The 19,375-nt window shown below is 32.6% G+C and overlaps 3 protein-coding genes and 1 long non-coding RNA gene across 6 annotated transcripts; 3 read left to right on the top strand and 1 right to left on the bottom strand.

Moving 5' to 3' along the window:
* The first annotated feature begins 1,941 nt into the window (after window positions 1-1,941).
* LOC111277870 (protein LEAD-SENSITIVE 1-like) lies at window positions 1,942-2,939 on the top strand. The gene is made up of 2 exons (XM_022864299.2): window positions 1,942-2,095; window positions 2,215-2,939. Exons 1-2 carry the CDS (start codon window positions 2,014-2,016, stop codon window positions 2,658-2,660), a joined length of 528 nt encoding a protein of 175 aa, XP_022720034.2. The 5' UTR covers window positions 1,942-2,013; the 3' UTR covers window positions 2,661-2,939.
* Window positions 2,940-10,911: 7,972 nt separating this feature from the next.
* Window positions 10,912-14,521, top strand: LOC111277561 (protein ACCELERATED CELL DEATH 6-like). Its single transcript, XM_022863981.2, has 4 exons — window positions 10,912-12,483; window positions 12,717-12,860; window positions 12,995-13,533; window positions 13,866-14,521. Exons 1-4 carry the CDS (start codon window positions 11,895-11,897, stop codon window positions 14,505-14,507), a joined length of 1,914 nt encoding a protein of 637 aa, XP_022719716.2. The 5' UTR covers window positions 10,912-11,894; the 3' UTR covers window positions 14,508-14,521.
* Window positions 14,522-14,652: 131 nt separating this feature from the next.
* On the bottom strand, window positions 14,653-16,486 carry LOC149518236 (uncharacterized). 2 transcript variants are annotated; one of them, XR_016343697.1, is made up of 3 exons: window positions 16,374-16,486; window positions 15,946-16,238; window positions 14,653-15,663 (listed from the first exon to the last, which is right to left on the bottom strand). It is a non-coding gene; the product is annotated as an uncharacterized LOC149518236 (long non-coding RNA). The 2 variants fall into 2 exon arrangements; XR_016343696.1 differs by lacking the exon at window positions 16,374-16,486 and having other exon boundaries at window positions 15,946-16,366.
* A 191-nt stretch (window positions 16,487-16,677) lies between these two features.
* LOC111277869 (uncharacterized) lies at window positions 16,678-19,072 on the top strand. Of its 2 annotated transcripts, none has more exons than XM_089763991.1 (4): window positions 16,678-17,399; window positions 17,638-17,796; window positions 17,920-18,479; window positions 18,613-19,072. In XM_089763991.1, exons 1-4 carry the CDS (start codon window positions 16,796-16,798, stop codon window positions 18,742-18,744), a joined length of 1,455 nt encoding a protein of 484 aa, XP_089620117.1. In that variant the 5' UTR covers window positions 16,678-16,795; the 3' UTR covers window positions 18,745-19,072. The 2 variants fall into 2 exon arrangements, with proteins under 2 accessions (XP_089620117.1, XP_022720033.2); XM_022864298.2 differs by having other exon boundaries at window positions 16,679-17,399; window positions 18,596-19,059.
* Window positions 19,073-19,375: the final 303 nt, after the last annotated feature.

The following is a 19,375-nucleotide window of genomic DNA, read 5'->3' as shown; positions in this document are numbered from 1 at the left end:
TTCTCAAAGGTATGTTACATATACATATATTTAAATTTTTTTTATGAATACAAAATTTGATATGATAAAGTGTTTGTTGATTTATATTTTACATATTACATTGAGAAAGGCATAAATAAAGGGACATGTTATCTGCAAATAAAGGTAAAAATATGGCATTTAATGGCTCATATAGTTAAATAAATTCAAATGAGTTTCATATAGTTTTTTATTATATTTCAATGTTATATTATTCTAAATTTTTTATTTAAATTATAGGACAAATTTTCTTTTTCAAATGATGTATATCCCTTTGTGATGAAACAAGTGTAAGTTCAATATAAAGATCTCAATTACCATTTATACCAAAGCTACCTCAAGAGCAATAATTGTTTAAAAATCCACCAAAATAACAATATTTGTTTAAAAAATCACAAAATCTGAACTTTTGTTTTTTAGAAAAATTTTCTCCTGCAAAAAATTACCCATAAACCAGTACGAGCCATTATAAAAAAAAAAAGAACTTTAAATCTGAGATTTTATTAAAAAAATAGATTTGCATTTTTCAATTTCTTTTTTTTTTTAAATCTAACACTAGAAAAGAATAAGATTGTTGAAACTTTTGAGACATTTAGAGGAGCTTTTTGGGTTTCCTTGAGGGGTTTAGTTTTTTTTAAAAAAAAGAAGAAAGTGGGTTGCTAATTAAAACTCAAAAGAAAACTTTGATGGAAGAGGAAGGATGAAGTCAGAGGATGCTTTTAAGAAGGAGAAATAAGCATGTGATGAATTTAGGCACGGATAATGGGAACGGCAAAAGAAATCAAAAATGGATTTTTTAAAGAGAATGAAAGTGGCGATAGAGAGAATGAAGAAAAGGAGAAAATGAATTAGGGTTAGTTTTTTTAGTATAGATTTAGGTGTTTAAATCGGTGAGTTTAAAGAACAAGTAGGAAGAAATGTAAAGAAAGAAAACAGAGGTGGGTTTTTTGGCCTAAAGAGAAAGTGGTTGGATTTATAAAATTACATCCAAATCTCAAGTCTAATTAAAATTGTTTTGGGTTCATTAAATTGGGTTAATTCATTTATAGTTACGTAATATAATCTTTTTATTTTATTTTATTTTATTTTTATTTTGTGCAAAAATTAAAATTATGGAATTATTTAAAAAATAAAGATAAATAAGCTTTTAAGAAAATAAAATTATTATTGATAAAAAAAGAAAATAATATTGTGAATTAAACAATTTTTTCGAAAACAAAGAATAATAAAAATTTTAAAAATAAATTTTGTTAATGTAATATTAAATGTTAAGTCACATAATAAAATATAAACATTTAATAACTAAGGAAATGGATATCTATTTATCTATTGCACTTCAAATACGTTTATATTATATAGTTTATGAACAAATATTTTTAATATATCTAATTTTTATAATTAATAAATATGATTATATTAATTAGTATATATTTAGATATACAAAAATTAAATATTTCTAAAAATAAAATTTATTGAATAAAAAAATTTACTCTCATGGTAACACACGGATAAAAACTGAAAAAATAATACTTTAAATCAAATATCTTTTAATTCTTTATTACTATTATTATTTATAATACATTTTGAATAAGCCATTCATTTTTTATTTTTAATTCAAAAAAATTATAAATATTTGCAAAAAAATCCCACACGAAGCCGGGTTAACATTCTAGTTGCTAATTAATAAGAGGCTCGTAAATATAAATATAACACATTTTCATTTGATTTAAAAGTTATGCTAAAGCAACTAAACATTTCAAGCATTCACATTACGTGTGTGAAATTCCGCACCAGTAATGGACAGTAATTATGTACAATATTGTCTCGCATAAGAACCTACTTTTTTAAGTTTTAGAGCATAGGTATTTTTCTTTATTAATTTGATTCTCGATTGCACGTTGCTTGGATTCTCCTGGACACATCTTCTATAAATTCGTCGAGTTTTTTGCAAAGAAGACAAATTCAACTAAAGGATTTGAAATACAGTTTAAAAAAATGGGACAGTCAAAGAGTTCGCTCCAACCAGGAGATCACATCTACTGCGACAGGAGTGGAAGTTCCTTATACAATCATCATGGTTTGCTTATTCTTTTTTTTTTTTTTTCTTTTCATGATGTATGGTTAAGGGATTTTATTGATCGAGATGATCTATCATAATAACTGAGTAAGTCATAATTTGGCTATTTTTGACACCAGGAATATATGTGGGCGATGGCATGGTCATTCACCTCATGCCACCTTCCAAAACAAAGCATAGAGGGTCTTCAGCTCCATGCCCCAAATGTGGATACAAGCCAGACATCATTACACGAGTCATCAAAACCTGCCTCGATTGTTTCTGTGACGGGCACTCAGTATACGTTAAGTCACATTGTTGCTCCAAGGCAGCCGATGAAGTTGTTAAGACAGCCACTGATTTCCTGGAAAGGAATGACTTTGGCCCCTATCGCCTCTTAAAAAGAAATTGCGAGCACTTTGCTCTGTACTGCAAAACAGGCTCAGCAACAAGTCCTGAGCTCGTGACCAAAATTGGAGTTCCTCTTGGAGTTGGAGTTCCTCTTCTAATAGCAACTGGACCTGTAGGTGCAGTAGGCTTCGTCGCAGGTTATGCTATTGCAAAAGTGATCACCGACGCCACATGACATCGATAAGAACAGATAAAGGTGGTGGTCACTTCCAAAATTGATTCACGAGGCAAAAAGTTATAAATAAGAATAAGGAATGATATGCTAAGGCCTAATAACTAATGTAAGAAATTAAGGTCAAAGCTAAAGTGTTGAGAATCACGTGTATGTGCACGTGTGAGAATGTGATATGTATAATACATACTAGGGGTTATACCCGCTATGCAACGATGCTGTTATCATTAAAGATATAAATAAAAATCAATATAATTATGAGATAATGTATTAATATATTTACCCTAAACCCTAAAACATGCAATAATGCATTAGATATTCTCTTTCAAAAGCATGTCATAGATGAGATGATATAAAGTTTTATTGACATATAATTACTATAATGTTAGATAGACCATTTTTCTTCTAACAAAGGCATAAAGCCCAATTATGTGACAGACTTGAGAGAATCAATGATATTTGTTATTTATCTATTATTTTAATTTAAAAATAATAGAGAATCCAGTGATATCTGTTTGGTGCCTACGATTGACATATCTTGCTTGTCTGTTTGAAGTTGTTTTTCGTTTCAATAATGCATTGTGTCAACCAAAAATATTAGTCTCACCAACCAAAATATTATAATTTATAGTTAATTCTAGAAGCTGAATGCTAAAAGTTAAAAAGACTACATATGACAAAGTTTGAAAAGTTAGTAGAAACGAAAAAGAAAAGGAGCAAATATCATCTTGCACTTTCCCTATCCCTAGAAATCAAACAAACATACTATTTTGCTATAGCTTATTGGATTAAAAAAAATTAATTATTACTTTAAATGCTCCCCAGCTTTTATATCAAAATTTAAACATCAAAATCAAGCAAATGGTTATGTAGAATTGGATTACGCTAAAACAAACATACATATAAACTCATGCAATTGAATAAACATGAATTGCATTGCTAAACTTGGTTGAAATTATAAACATTTTGAAAATTAGATGGAAGAAAACAATAATAGGAACTGATTGTCTTACTCTTTCCAATGCAAATAGCGTAAGGGATAGGAAACCACTTAGCATGATGAACAGGATCATACCTTGAGGGAAGTAATTGATTTGAAAAACAATACATAAAATCTAATTAAAACACCAGCATCATGACTTATAACATGCATGCTAAAAGTCTATATTACTTTACAAATTTACACATTGAGGAATTTATTATGTGCTAGGAGAAATTAATAGAAAACAAAAAAGCAAAGTACTTTCTTATCTTAGTGCATGAAATTCATAAAATCCTTCTAGTGATTGTCGTGATAAAATTCACAAAATTTCAAAACATTACTATACTAGTGAAACTACAGGGTTAGTAGACATGAGACATTACCCACTTTCAATGATGGATCTGTAAAACAAAAAAACAAATTGTAAACCCCAAATTAGATAAAGCATCCTATATCCCACATTATTACATGCATTTACCAAAAAAGTTTAATTAAAGCATGCCCCCAAAACTTTCTTTTCTTTTTCTTTTTTACATGATAATCTTGAATGTCTATGATAATTAAGGTTAAAATGAATAAAGGTTTGAAAAATAAATCATATAAGCAAGTGAAAAAATGAGCTCAACCAAAAGTGCAATATTGTACGTAGTGTGAAGAGCACCTCCTATAGCACTGCACCAAACGACATCAGTTAACATTTCTCATATTAATTTTATGAAAAATGCTATTCTTATTCTCCATTTTTATGCCTTATTTTAGTCAAATTACATGATATTGTAATAACTAGAGATTTGAATTAATAAATCACACATATTCACTTATACAATATATATTATTGTCATATCAAGTGAGAAGAATAGCAAAACTGAAACGAAGACAAACATAATTAGTTCTTCAGTTCAATAACTTGATTTCGTAAGCTAGATTAATACCCAATGAATATTTTGGGCATGAGAGCTTTCTCGCCTTTCTAGATTTAGTGAAATTACAATGATATAAGCAAACCTATCATTTAACTTACTAAGTTCAAGTATTTTTAGATTATAAATACAATTACATTATTTCAAATAAAACCTTCAATATATTTCAAACTTTAACAATTCATCTCGAGTAGCAGGATTTAAATTGCTAGATGTAATTCTTTTAACTTCACTTTTTAAATTGTTAAAATCTTATTTATATTCCCTTACCTTAGCAAGAAGCATAGCCTTAACATTTGGCTAAAATTTCTTGCCACAAGGTCCACTTTTTGAATTTGAGAAACGAAAAAAGCAACATCAAGTTGAATACCCAAAGAAAGGAAAGACTAAAAATGAGTATCCAAAATAGGCAATAAACAAGGAACCAAAGCTTCTGCATCATTCAATCCTGCTCTTATATCATAAAGCTTTTTCTTTTTAAGCTCTGCAAATCAAAAAAACAATTAAGAATTTGAAAACGAACAATTACCTAATCATAGAGGCTGATGTTTAAACAAATTGAAAACATTTCTCATCAAAAACTTCTAATGAATTAAGAATATGAACTTACTACCTTATTCAACAAAATGAAATCCATATTATTCGCATTCATGTCTTAATTGTTTGTCTACCAAACTCTTTATTGTCATTTTTCTTTACCAATTCAATAATCATGCTTTTCTAAAAAATGTAACACCACCTACAATTTATCACAAAATCAATTGAAAAATCCGACCAAGGAATGAAAGAAAAATATCATGTAAAAAGCAAACAAGGTATTGAAACATGAATAATAGAGTTTCTTTTCCCATTTTATTTTTACTAAAATTAAATTGCAGTCTTTTAGAAAAGATTAAAATTATTCTCTAAAAGTGATAAAAGGAAGATGGAGGACACATTTGGAAGCACGATTCTTCCATAATTGCCAACATCGCTTTGTTTCAACAATTTTTGCAAAAGAAATCACAAATTCTTCATAGGTTTCCATCCCTAAAACACATCTAAAAAAGCAAACTGCATCATTATTTACATATATATATTTAACGCTCTTATCTTAATCATGCATCAATAGTTACAACCCCAAAAAATTAATGTATCTGATCATCATAATAAAAAGAAAGGATCGAGGATCAAAGAACCCACCTTTTTTCTATCTGATGCCACTTACCATTAATAAGTTTGCCCTTACATGACTGGTCGATCCACAAGATGTACCAAAGCAACCTTACCAGACAAAATCAGAGGTCTTGAAGCTACATTACCACCAACCGATGGCCAATAAACCCAATTTTCAAGGTTGGCTTGTGCTACTGGCACACAGTTATTGCTCACAAACCTTGTATATTGGTCAACACTTTAATTTTCATGTTAGCTTTGTTGATTATTATGATTGATTGTGATTTCTATGACGTGATGAAAACCTTCTCTGCCTAGCCATCCTCTTTTTTTTTGCCTTTTTAGTAGCAAATGAGCCCAACCTTACTAACTTTTGATCATTATTATAGCCTTGAACATATTGATACGGATATTGATTCTCATGCGCAAGGAAAACCTCATTTTATTTTGTTTTTTCTCTATTTAAATACCTACTGATTTTTGGAGAAGCTTCTAGACAAACTCCTTTCCCAGAATTACCTATTGATTGCTTTTATTTACATTGCTTAGCTATCCCCTCAATATATATTAGGGATAGCTTTTATATGCAGTATAGATATTGAGAATCCAAGAATCTATTATCATAGATTTTTTTATTGAAGCGATATCTATTGTCATAACGGTTTTAGTATCATTAGAATAAATTTTAAAATCAAAATAAAAAGTCATCATCAATTTTTTGGTTAGGTGTGATTGATTATTTAAAAAATTATTATTCTAATAAAATTTTAAATTTGATTAAAACTTATTAAAAAGATAATTTTTGGATCTGTAAAAAATAAAACCAAATTCGAGAGTATGATTACACGTGAAAAAGATTAACACCCCCACAACATTGATTTTTAAAATGATATCAATTGATCATGTGTTATCTTTTACTTTGATAAAAATTACTTTTACTTAAAAATATTAGCTTTCTATTTCTAATAAAAAAGATTTTCCAAAATCACAATTTATTGCTTTACATTTCTTTGACAATAATAAAATGCTTGTGATGCAATACGAAGCAAATAAATAATTCAAATATAAATTAAAAAATAAGAACAACCAATTTAATTCAACTTATAAAATTTAATTTTGTTTCTTTTTATTTTTTTTCATCATTGTCGCTTTTAAAAAAAAAAACATTTAATGATAAAATGAAACCTTTTGGTGTCAAAAAATTTCTCTAATTGACCAATATCTAAGTAGAATTTAAGAAAATTAATCCTTTAAAAATTTCTCATGACTAATTTGTAGTAAAGATGGAAATGATATCCCTTAGTAAAAGTGTGATTTGGATTCCTTCTAATATTCGGGCAAGATCTTCAAAATCACTTTCATTTTTTTAAATTATCTTATTTTTTCTAAAAGAAAATTTTTTTGAAATTGTTATCTAGCGATTTCACATCTATTATTAATGCACAAAATGCATGTATGATAATGTGAACATAGACTAAATGATGCATGTAATTATGTTTCTTTTCTAAATAAATATTATTTATGATGAAAATGACATTTTTTAATTAAAAATATTTATTTTTATTTTTTTTACTCTCTAATGTCTAAGTGGATTTAAAACTTGAGAATTTCACATAATAAATTTTAAAAAAACAAAGAGAATACTCATTTGTAAAAAAATAATTATTTGAATTTTCTTCATTATTTAAGTAGAGTTTTCAAAATTATTTTTTACTTAGAAATATTACTTGTGCTTTTTATTCCTAAAATTCTCTTTCAAGAATCTTTTTGAAATCATAAAAATTATTTCAATTTTTTTTTTTTTGAAAATTTATAAGATTTTTTTATCAGCTTCAATCATCCACAAACAAATTTACTTTTTAAACTAAAATTGCATTTAAAAATAAACAAATAGGTAATAAATAAATTAATATGCAAAAAGAGATAAATGAAATTAAAATATACCTCAATTTCAACCCAAAAACAAAAGAATCAATGGCCCAATTTGGAATGGGTTACAAATCAATTGGATTGAGCCTGATGGATTTGGGTTTCGGATCAGACCTCCAAACCCTAAACGCACCGTTTGGTGCTTTATTTAACACTCAGCAATTTTTGGTCTCACTTCTCTTTCACAACTAAAAAACTCAAAGCTTCTCCCAAATGGTGATTTCTGGTCACCAGTCCCGATTTTCGGCGCCGCCGTCGACCGGTGTCTCTTGACCCCAAATTTCCACTGGAGTTTTCTCTTGACCTTCTGTTGCCACTTTTTACGTAATTTTGCATAGAAGTCATTGGTTTTCCCTAGATCTAACCCCCAAAGTTCGAAACTTTAAGTGGCCGGAAAATGCTATCCCACCATCCGATCTCTCTGAAACCAAAGTATGTCATTCTCTCCCTAATCTTCATTTTCACCATTTAAATCTCCGAAAAGGCTGTCGTCGCCGCCACCCTCCTTACACTGCCACCGTTTCAGCTGCCGATGGTGGTGTTTCTTCTCCCTTTTTGTTTTCTAGCCTAGGGCTGTAAAGAACCCTCAAAAAACTCTTTCAAATTCGAAAATAAGCTCGAACCTACCGTTCCCACTTTTGGATTTTGATATTTCTGTTGTTGTTTTTGGTTTTTGCTATTTGTTATTGTGGCTTTAATTTTTGCTGTGTAATGATGGTGTTGGGTTAATTTGTGTTGAGGTATGGCAGGTGGGATTTTTGGTTGGCAATGTGGCCTCGGTGGTGCGGATGGGTAACGAAGAGGGCTTTTTGGGTTCGGTTGGTGGGTAAAATGGCGGTTTGGTGATTATTGGTGGTGGCAGATTGGTTAGTGGAGGTTGTTTTCGGTTGCTGGTCTAGGCTGGAAATATGGGTTTCACGTGGTTCTTTAGTTGAAGGTTGACGGTTTTGAAAATGGGTTATCAATGGCGGACAGGCAGTTTGGGCTGGGCTTTGGTTGAGGTCTTTTTTTGTGCCGATTAGCTCTTGGAATTTCTCTTTATATGATTTTTCCGTCCCTCCTTATAGAGTTATGCTTCTGATAGAAGTGGAATCTGGGACTTGGCTTTAGGACTGTTATTCTTAGTCTTGTTAGCTTGGGTGGAGGAGCTTGCTACTTCTTGATGGTGGAGCATGTTGAATTTAGAAATATGGATTTGTTTGATCAATTCATGTTAATAGAAAATAAGGCTAAACTCTAAAATGAGTTTAAGAAAAGATAGATGAGAATGGGGCAGCATCACAGGGAGAAGGTGAATCTGAGGAAGGGAGAAGGCCTCCCTAGATCTAACCCCCAAAGTTCGAAACTTTAAGTGGCCGGAAAATGCTATCCCACCATCCGATCTCTCTGAAACCAAAGTATGTCATTCTCTCCCTAATCTTCATTTTCACCATTTAAATCTCCGAAAAGGCTGTCGTCGCCGCCACCCTCCTTACACTGCCACCGTTTCAGCTGCCGATGGTGGTGTTTCTTCTCCCTTTTTGTTTTCTAGCCTAGGGCTGTAAAGAACCCTCAAAAAACTCTTTCAAATTCGAAAATAAGCTCGAACCTACCGTTCCCACTTTTGGATTTTGATATTTCTGTTGTTGTTTTTGGTTTTTGCTATTTGTTATTGTGGCTTTAATTTTTGCTGTGTAATGATGGTGTTGGGTTAATTTGTGTTGAGGTATGGCAGGTGGGATTTTTGGTTGGCAATGTGGCCTCGGTGGTGCGGATGGGTAACGAAGAGGGCTTTTTGGGTTCGGTTGGTGGGTAAAATGGCGGTTTGGTGATTATTGGTGGTGGCAGATTGGTTAGTGGAGGTTGTTTTCGGTTGCTGGTCTAGGCTGGAAATATGGGTTTCACGTGGTTCTTTAGTTGAAGGTTGACGGTTTTGAAAATGGGTTATCAATGGCGGACAGGCAGTTTGGGCTGGGCTTTGGTTGAGGTCTTTTTTTGTGCCGATTAGCTCTTGGAATTTCTCTTTATATGATTTTTCCGTCCCTCCTTATAGAGTTATGCTTCTGATAGAAGTGGAATCTGGGACTTGGCTTTAGGACTGTTATTCTTAGTCTTGTTAGCTTGGGTGGAGGAGCTTGCTACTTCTTGATGGTGGAGCATGTTGAATTTAGAAATATGGATTTGTTTGATCAATTCATGTTAATAGAAAATAAGGCTAAACTCTAAAATGAGTTTAAGAAAAGATAGATGAGAATGGGGCAGCATCACAGGGAGAAGGTGAATCTGAGGAAGGGAGAAGGCCGCCGTGGCTGCCGCCCCCCCCCCCCCCCCCCCACCCAGGGTCTCCTTTTTTGTAAAATTTCCATCCTTAATCAAATTTAATTGACTTAGGCATTAATCAAATTTCGGATTTTCAAATTTTGGGTTTGGATTTAGCCCAATTTTTAATTAACTCAAATTGAATTGGATTAGACCTTAACACATATAATTGAAAATAATAGTCCAAATGAGCCCAACAAAATGTTTCCATTAAAATGCTGAAACAAACACGATTTCGTACAAAATTAAATGTTTATATCTACGTGTATGTGCGGCAATAAGCAATGAATTAATTATATTGAAGGTTTAGTTATGTTACCTTAGGTGTGACAAAATTATCTTATATATGTGACAAGAAAAAAAATATAGGGTTGTTTACTTTAGTATTATTGTCTTAATTGATTGTATATGGTAGTTACATGCGAAGAAGATGAAAACATAATTCCTTGCACATTATTTGTTGTGTACAATCTATTCAGATTTTCTTTTACATGCTACTTATGTTTTATTTCTTGAAGCAAAGAAGTAAAAAGAAAAAGGTATTTTCATTCTCATGCACTAGCTAAATTGGCTAGAACAAATTTTATGTAGCGGTATATCTGTTTTTTGGATAAATAATAAATTCTTCAATTATCCAAAAAATGTATTTAGATAAAAGAAATAAATTTTTAAGAATTTATACATAAAATATGTAATTTTTTTAAATAACCAATTGCATGATTCTACTTGCATACGTATGTATACAAATTCTGTTATACTTCCTGAAGCAATTTAAATAAAATAACCTGAATTTCAACTTTCATAAGTATATATTATGTTAAATATTCCTGATTGAAAATGAATAAAAGAGATAAGATAATTGACAAAAAAAAAAAAAAAAAACTATCTAATTAACGTAGTATTATTATTATTATTATTATTATTATTATTATTATTATTATTATTATTATTATTATCTAAACATTAAAAATGTTGCTGGAGTCACAATTATAGCAACTGGGAATTTTGACACTTTAGATTAGTATGGAACTTCAATGCTTTCTTATTTCATTTAACTAAATTAGTATTCTTTTTATGGCTGGTGTTGATGTGATTATTCACCTTTGCAAGTCTATATTTAGTGGAGGATTATTGAATTCTTTTCATTATATAGGGAAATTGTATTGTATTTTTTCAACTTTGCTCGTCAGTGTTTGCATTTATGATTCTATGAGGACAGGTTAACTCAATAAGAAATTTTTTTTTTCAATGTTTCAATTGATTGTGGGGGTTTTTATTGTCCGGACTATAGTCTTGGTCTTGCCTTTGGAGACTATGGAATTTTGGTGACAATGGCATATTTCTCAGCTTTATTATAAAAAGGACAAAGACACATAAACAAGCTCTTTCTTGAGGGTGTCAAAGCTCTTTGTAAAACAACAATCCCATGTACTATGATTGATGTGAAAAGGACAAGTTCATCATTCTTTATATTTGTTATTTATAGATATATTATAGGAGCAAATTTGTGAGTATCTGAGAAAGAAACAATGGCATTTTGCTCTAGCACTACAAGCAGTGCGTTAGGCGGTCTTTCTCAGAAAATTACAATTCCGATGTTCTTTTCTTCTATTCGTCTCGGCTGTGGCTCCTGCATGTCCCAATCAGATTAACGGATAAGAAAAGTTAAAGAGACTTTGCCTGTCTTTTTTATTGGCTTCGGCCGGCAACAGGTCTGGGTTTGGACTGGCCTGTAGAACTATTTCCTAGAGGGATAGCCAGCAGAAACTCAATGGAACTTTTGCTTCTATTCCATTGCAATAACTCCAAAGCTAAAACGCGTAAGTTGCTTTCGTCTCCTATGTATTTTATTCACCTTAAGTCCATTAGGTTCAATGAGAGTTTTCCTATAAATAAGCATTGCTATAGGGCATCAGCAACCATTGCCTAGACCACTAAAAAGAAGTCAAAGAAATGGATCCTAAACTGTATGAAGCTGTAATAACCGGTGACTTTGCTTCCTTGCAGGAATTAGCAAGCTCGGATTTAACAGTTTTTCTCCAGGTGACAACACAGGAAGACAACATTCTCCATGTTGCAGCCAAATATAATCTGAAGCGGATGGCAGAGGAGATCATTAGATTACCACCATTGGTTTCACTTGTGAATCAAAAGAATTCTAAAGGTGATACTCCACTACATATTGCAGCAAGGTTGGGGAGTTTGGGGACAGCTCAAGTCCTCATAAATTGTGCAAATACCATGACTCAGGAAATTGAAGCAGGTGAAAGGCTTATAAGGATGGTGAATATGGAGAAAGACACTGCACTTCATGATGCTGTAAGAAACAGACATGATCAGATTGCAGAATTGCTAATTAGAGAAGATCCGGAGTTAACTCTTTTGACAAATGATGCTGAGGAGTCCCCACTCTTTATTGCTGTGGATAAAAAATATATTGATATTGCTAAACTTATCTTGCAAGTTGCTCCATTTTGCTCTTTCCAGGGTAGGAACAATATGAATGCATTACATGCAGCCGTCATTCGGTCACACGATGAAGGTAATTTCTTTGTCGTCTATTCATTAATCAGAGGAAAAGCAATGGTAAAATGATACTATCTGCTGATGATTTTACATCGAACTGAAATGGAAATCGAAATATCCAATGAAATAGAATTGAAAAGCGTAAGCAATAGTTTTATTCCTCTTTATCTGCTTCTAACCAGCAGAATGTAAGCCATTGGAAAGTTTTTGGTAGCCAAGTTTATTTTTGTTATCTTATTAACCTTGCAGTTCTCAGATTATCTTCCTATATGGTGAAGCTTCAGAGTCCTATGAATTACGTTACCAATATGTCATTCAAGCATTCTTTCCAGTTCTCTTCCTTTGGACCCTCTGCCATCATTCAGGCTGCCTTCCGTAACTCAATTTACAAAGGTAAATGCATCTCAAAACTCATCATGGTACTTCCATTAATCTTCTGATTAAATACTTATCAATCTATTTCCTTTTTTCTTCTAAAATTCCTGCTCAAACATAACATATTTAATTAACCTTTCCTCTTGGCCTAGATTTTGTTGCATGCTTGATGGAAAAATGTCAATCTGCTGCACTCTCTGAAACTGATGATTATGGATGGACTCCTCTGCAATATGCAGTACACTTTGGTGCAGTGGACATTTTCAAGATGTTTTTGAGGTATATTGACCCGTCAACTGTTTATATTAGAGATAAAGAAGGCATGTCTGTCACTCACATTGCTGCAAGAGAAGGTGAAGTAGTCATGTTGGAAATGCTTGCATATCTTTTTCCCCAAATTTGGGATTTACAAGATAACAAAGGCCAAACAGTTCTTCACCTTGCTGTTGCTGGAGGAAAGCTTGATTCTGTCAAGTTTATTCTTGGCACAGATCTTTCTCATGATGGCCTTATAAACCAGCAAGATAATGAAGGTAACACAGCTTTACATCTTGCCACAATCCAAGGACATCATCGCAAAATCTTTGAAATGCTGATAAAAGATAGTAGGGTAGACAAGACAGCCATAAACATGGAGGGCCACACTGTTCTTGACATTCTTCTGTTGAAGGAGTACGGTTTCTATGAAAAGGTATTGAGTCGTAAGACCTGAATGCCTTTCTACTTTCTATTTCATTACATCAAACAAGTTCCAGTCGAAGAATGGAGAAAATAACTTTGTGATATGAGTGTCTGATAGATTGAGAGAAATGAAAGAAATTAGTATGGCATGCTAAGTTTGTGGGAAAATATTTGGAGATGGTAAGCAATATAAACCAGAACAAATTTCTTCCTTAAAAGCTAGAAAATTATGGTAGTAGATAAAAAAATTGGTAAATTTTTTCAACACAACCACAAAGTTCTTTACTGAAAAGGTAGTTCTAAACTTGAGATGTGACTTCAATGTATTTGAGATACTTGCAGAATTGGATCTCAATGAGTGCTGCAAGCTATGGTGGTCTAGAAACTTTGGAACATGCAATCAACAAGAATGGTAGAAAAACAAGATCAATTGACACAAGACAACTAGAACAGCCACAACGATCAGAGAGAGGAGATCCTGCAAGCGACACACAAGTTGAAGGCCAACAACAACTTGCAAAAAGGAAAACAGAAGTTGCAGGACTAAAAAAGCCTAACCGCGACCAACTTCAGAATATAGCCAGCATCAATTTGCTGGTAACAACACTCATCGCAACTGTCTCCTTTGCAGCAGGTTTCACTATGCCTGGTGGGTACAAAAGTGACGGCCCAGACGAGGGAATGGCAATTCTAAGCACGAAAACTGCTTTCAGGGTATTTGTGATAGCAAATGCCTTAGCCTTTTGCTTCTCCTCCACATCAATGTTTCTCCATTACTGCAAGTCATTTGTAGAAAAGCTTGATGTCCTTGCATTCTACACATATATCACGTCATTATTAACAAGTTATGGTATTACTGCAATGGTCATAGCGTTCGTTTCAGGCACCTATGCAGCGTTAGGCGATTCTCCCGGGCTGGCTAAAGCAGTTCTTTCAATTGGATGTTCCTTTTTTGGGCTTCAACTTCTTGTATATCTCAAATAAATGTCAAAACTATGTAACACGAACATATTTGTGACATTCTGGTTTCTGTTTTTTGTGAATAAATGCAGTGTGATTTACTATCTGTGAATTTTTAAAAGTTCTATTTTCTTTTAAAAAATACGTTTTTGTTTGATAGCAAAAACACTTAATGAAACACTTGAAGTACTTCAATTTATTCACTTTGACACACTTGATCTCAGTAGCATTAAAGATATTAATTCCATGTTCAGATTCCATTTTTTCACTACAATAATAAGAAGGCCTTAATCTATGAACAATTCTTTAACAGAAAATTATTTAGCACAGTGGCCTTGAAAAGAAAAATATCCATCTGCATTCTTGAAACTGATTGCCATGAGTCTCCTCACGATCATGCAGCACATTTTGGAAAAGGGGCCACTCTCCATTCTCCAACTGCCTTTGACATATAAGAACAATGATCAACCAAAAGCATATCCATCCTCCATTTGCTGTCAAAAAATTTTGAAAATGCTATCAGAAATTTGGGATTTGCACAGATAAAAGGCAGAACAGCTCTTCAAATGCTGTTGAAAGTGGAATGTTAGTTGCAAGGCAAGACTTGCCAGTGAAATAGTAGGGGACAATTGGACTAATGTTTCAAACCATTAAACTTCCTTATTTGTGCATGATGTAAAGATTTTTGTTCAGAAGATAATGTACACTAAAGATTCTAAAAGCTACCAGTCTTCTTTTCATAGAGAAAACAAAACTTTTCGTTACACAACCAAAAGTCCAGGGTGCAATCTCTCCACTGTTTCCAACAAAGAATCAAAGATATTGGCTAACATTCCCCTGCTCAACACAAATTCTATCCACCTTAAAACTTCTACCAGTCCAGCCTTTCCCCTTCATTCACCTAACCCACTCTCAATACATGCACATCCAAAGCCTGACATTTCAGAAGAATTTCCCTTTATCTGCCTAACCAAAACAACACACAAATATCTCCCACTCGCCATTTTTTGCCGATTGTCAGATCTGTTTTAATCTTACAAAATCTACAATGATCATTGATCCACCAAATGGTGGATCACTAAAAGATGTATGCTCAAGTTGATTCTATCAATTCTTTTGTTCTTCCAACTCCATAGTGATCATATCCATCAATACTTGTCATGATGAAGCACTGACTATTCTGCAAAGAAATATTGCTGCAATTATGTATAATGCATGATTAATGTAAATTATCTGCATGCACGTTTATTAATCTAACAATATTCTCCTCAAATAGATCTTTTCTGATGAGACATTCACAATGTAATTAAACATTAATGTATGTTTAAACGAAAAAAAAAAGGTTCTACCATTTTATTGTCAATTATTCCAAAAAAAATATTTTATCCAATTGCATCGTTTAGACGAAAAAATAGGAAAATATTAGTTTTGCTAGTCAGTTGATCAGGGATTTCAATCTCACCAGCTAGCTATCCCCGAAGCAGGGCTTTCAGAAATTGGTGGGGACCCAGGATATAAAACCAGTCACAACTCCTCCATGGCCTGCTCTTGGGTTGTTGTTGCAAATAAACTCTGGGGTAAACGGGGACCATAATCCAACTCTTTCTGCAATTCTAACCTATCCTTTTTCATTGCATTTCTCCACTATATCCAAATGCACCATCAAAAATTTAAAAGTGCACCAACCAAAAAAACCACCATCACCACCAGCTTCTAGTTAGTCCTGATTGTGATCGATATATACGTGCAACAAACCTTTGAAATGAAACAATGAAGGTTGAATATCAATATGTAATTTTGCCAACTGAAACGATAAGAGAGGAAGGAGATAGTCAAATAGGGGCAGAGCCCTTTATCAAAATAAAAATCATGAGAAAAACGGAAACCCACGAAATATTTGTGATGGATATAAAGCACATGGTAGTGGTATCCCCCCATACTCTTTCAATGGAAATCTCGCGTTGCAATTTTCCCCAACATGATGACTCGCGTGCAAATTTTCCTCCTAGTTGGAAAATGAATGACATGATAAAGGAATAAACGATGTGCATCCATAATTAAAATCCAAATTTATTTTAATTGGTTCACATGATCATTTTTAAAAATTAATATTTAATTTTAATTTTAATACTTATAATTTTTTTTTTATTTCAAACTACAATTTTATTTATAAAAAAGATGTGCACCCCAACATAAATTCTTTGCCCAATCAATAGAATTCCCACAGCCAACCCGAAGCACCCTTTCTCGATATTAAATTGAGAGACAGAGTGCAAATAGCACCCTTTACTAAGCTGAGAAGCTGATAGAAAATGGATCCTAAACTATACAAAGCTGTTATGTCAGGTGATAAAAATTCCTTCAATGAATTAACAAAATTGGATCCAAGTATCCTTCTCAAGGTAACAATATCTCAAGAAGACACAATTCTTCATGTTGCAGCCAAATTCAAACAGAAGGAATTAGCTGAAGAGATCCTTAAGTTGCAGCCATCACTTGTTTATCAAAGGAATTCAAAAGGTGACACTCCATTACACATTGCAGCAAGGTTAGGCAGTGAAGAGGCGGTTGAATTCTTCATAGATTTTTGGAATAAGACGCCGTCGGCGAGTCGAGAAGTAGTTGAAGGAGCATTAACAGAGGAAAAGCTACTAAGAATGGTGAATTTGGAGAAAGAAACAGCACTACACGAAGCTGTGAAAAATTACCATTATAGAGTTGTGGAGATGCTAATCAAAGAAGACCCAGAATTAGCTGAGTTTACAAATAATGCTGGGGAATCCCCACTCTTTCTGGCTGTGGATAGAAAATTTGTTAATATTGCTAAACTGATCTTACAAGTTGATCAATGCTCTTTTGATGGAAGGAACAACATGAATGCTTTGCATGCTGCTGTTGTCCGCTCAAAAAGTGAAGGTGATCTGTGTCTACATATAGTCGTTATATTACCAACAAATTTCTTATATTGTTTGGTAAAAACAAATTAGATAGTACTTTTTCTTCTTTTTATTCTATCTTTTTGTCATTCGTATGAATCGTATCATCAAATATATCATAAAGCCTTTTTATAAGTATATGTATGTGCATGCACGCATTACTATATATTGGTTAATTCTTGATTATCTTACTTTGTTACTTGTTTTTTGCTTTATAGTTCGAAAATTATTTCCATATTTGGCAACGCTCATTTTGGAACATCCTCCCCAAGCAATAACCGACCTGAAAGCTTATGCCGATTTGAATTGTTTCATGAATCTCTTCAATATCCCTTTTATTTTGATTAATTTGGTCTGGCCTAGCCGCATAAATACAGGTAATTTGATGAAACATTTCAATTCTGTTTTAATTAGTAGAGAACAAGCATAATTACATTAGCATCTGCACATGATATGCACTATATATGATTGTTTTTTTGTATCATTTTGCTTGCTTATAGCCTTCATCAAAGGCTTGCTGGAAAAACATGCGTCAGGAATCCTGAAAGTCGATGACTACGGATGGACTCCTCTTCATTACGCAGCGTTCTTAGGCAAATCGAACATTCTCAAACTGTTTTTGACCTATGAATCCGATGACGAGAAACCAATATCCTCCCCTGATTCAATTGCAAGCATTGGAGACAAAGAAGGCATGACCATCCTTCATGTTGCTGCCAAAGAAGGGAGAGTGAAAATACTGAAAATACTAGCAAAATTATGCCCTGACATCTGGGATATCCAAGATAACAAAGGCCGGACAGCGCTTCACTTGGCTGTTGAAAATGAAGAGACTCGAGCGGTCAAGTACATTTTAAAGACAAAGCTTTCGGATGGTCTTGTAAATGAGCAAGATAATGAAGGAAATACCCCTATGCATATAGCTGCAATCCAAGGATATCAATCGATATTTGAGTTATTCAAATGGGATAAAAGGGTTGATAAGGCAATTGCCAACAAGAAAGGGCTTGGGGTTTTGGACATGATTCGGTTGAATGAAGATCTTACCCTCAATGAAAAGGTTCGTTCGAGTTATAAGCTTCGATACTCTTTCTGTCTCAAATTGTTTTGTTATTCTTTAAAATAAAAAAAGTTTTAAAATTCGATCAAATCGAGATTTTAACATGAAAAATGCAGTGTTGGATGGGATTCAGCGCTGCAAGGAGAGGCAGCTTAGCAAGTTTGGAATGTACCATCGACAGAGGTCAAGACATGCATGTGTTCAAAACAAGCAAGCCAAAACATCCACAGAAAATATTACTACCAAGTCCAACGGAAAATCTTGAGTTGTCTGCCAAGCGCAAGACGAACGAGGACGAGAACGAGAACGAGAACGAAACGAGACGGAGGCCAATGTTCGAGAAGCTTGATAACGTGATTGATATACTGGTGAAATGAAATTGGTGGCAGTAATTAAATTAAGCATATGATGAAAGATGTGAAATAAATTCTTGTTAATGAGTGTAATATGTGTGTGTATATGTGTATATATATATATATATATATATATGTTTGTGTTTATGTGTATTCATGTAAAATTTTTATTAATTATATAATATCGAATATCATAGTGAAATGTTATGATTTAGTAATTATAATGTTATGATTCTAGAACTCTTATAGCCTATTGGATTTGGAATTTTTTATAGCCTAGTACTATGTCACGATCAACTTGTTTTATATTTTTTTTTTTCATGAAATTTATTGACAAAATTCTTCATCTCTTCATTTTTACTCGACTAAAATTATAAATTTACTCAAAAAAAAAAAAAGAAACAAATTTTTTTACAAAAATATAAATTTACATGAACAAATTAACAAATAATATTAAATAGAGACAGTAATTTAAAAATATTTTATATATTTTTATTACTTAATTTTTGCAAAAAAACCCAAAATTGAAATTTCCAAATATTA

Source organism: Durio zibethinus, chromosome 7 (assembly GCF_047325235.1).
Source record: "Durio zibethinus cultivar Kanyao isolate XHJ-2024 chromosome 7, ASM4732523v1, whole genome shotgun sequence".
NCBI classification, from domain to species: domain Eukaryota; kingdom Viridiplantae; phylum Streptophyta; class Magnoliopsida; order Malvales; family Malvaceae; genus Durio; species Durio zibethinus.
The sequence above is the reverse complement of the archived record's forward strand: the minus strand, read 5'-3'. Positions and strand labels throughout refer to the sequence as shown.

Excerpts from the sequence above, each read along its gene's own strand:
- LOC111277870 (XM_022864299.2), top strand. The coding sequence starts at position 2,014 with ATGGGACAGTCAAAGAGTTCGCTCCAACCAGGAGATCACATCTACTGC. Across the intron at positions 2,096-2,214 it reads TTCCTTATACAATCATCATG|GAATATATGTGGGCGATGGC; the intron begins GTTTGCTTATTC and ends TTTTGACACCAG.
- LOC111277561 (XM_022863981.2), top strand. The coding sequence starts at position 11,895 with ATGGATCCTAAACTGTATGAAGCTGTAATAACCGGTGACTTTGCTTCC. Across the intron at positions 12,484-12,716 it reads CATTCGGTCACACGATGAAG|TTCTCAGATTATCTTCCTAT; the intron begins GTAATTTCTTTG and ends TTAACCTTGCAG. Across the intron at positions 12,861-12,994 it reads CCGTAACTCAATTTACAAAG|ATTTTGTTGCATGCTTGATG; the intron begins GTAAATGCATCT and ends CTCTTGGCCTAG.
- LOC111277869 (XM_022864298.2), top strand. The coding sequence starts at position 16,796 with ATGGATCCTAAACTATACAAAGCTGTTATGTCAGGTGATAAAAATTCC. Across the intron at positions 17,400-17,637 it reads TGTCCGCTCAAAAAGTGAAG|TTCGAAAATTATTTCCATAT; the intron begins GTGATCTGTGTC and ends TTTGCTTTATAG. Across the intron at positions 17,797-17,919 it reads GCCTAGCCGCATAAATACAG|CCTTCATCAAAGGCTTGCTG; the intron begins GTAATTTGATGA and ends GCTTGCTTATAG.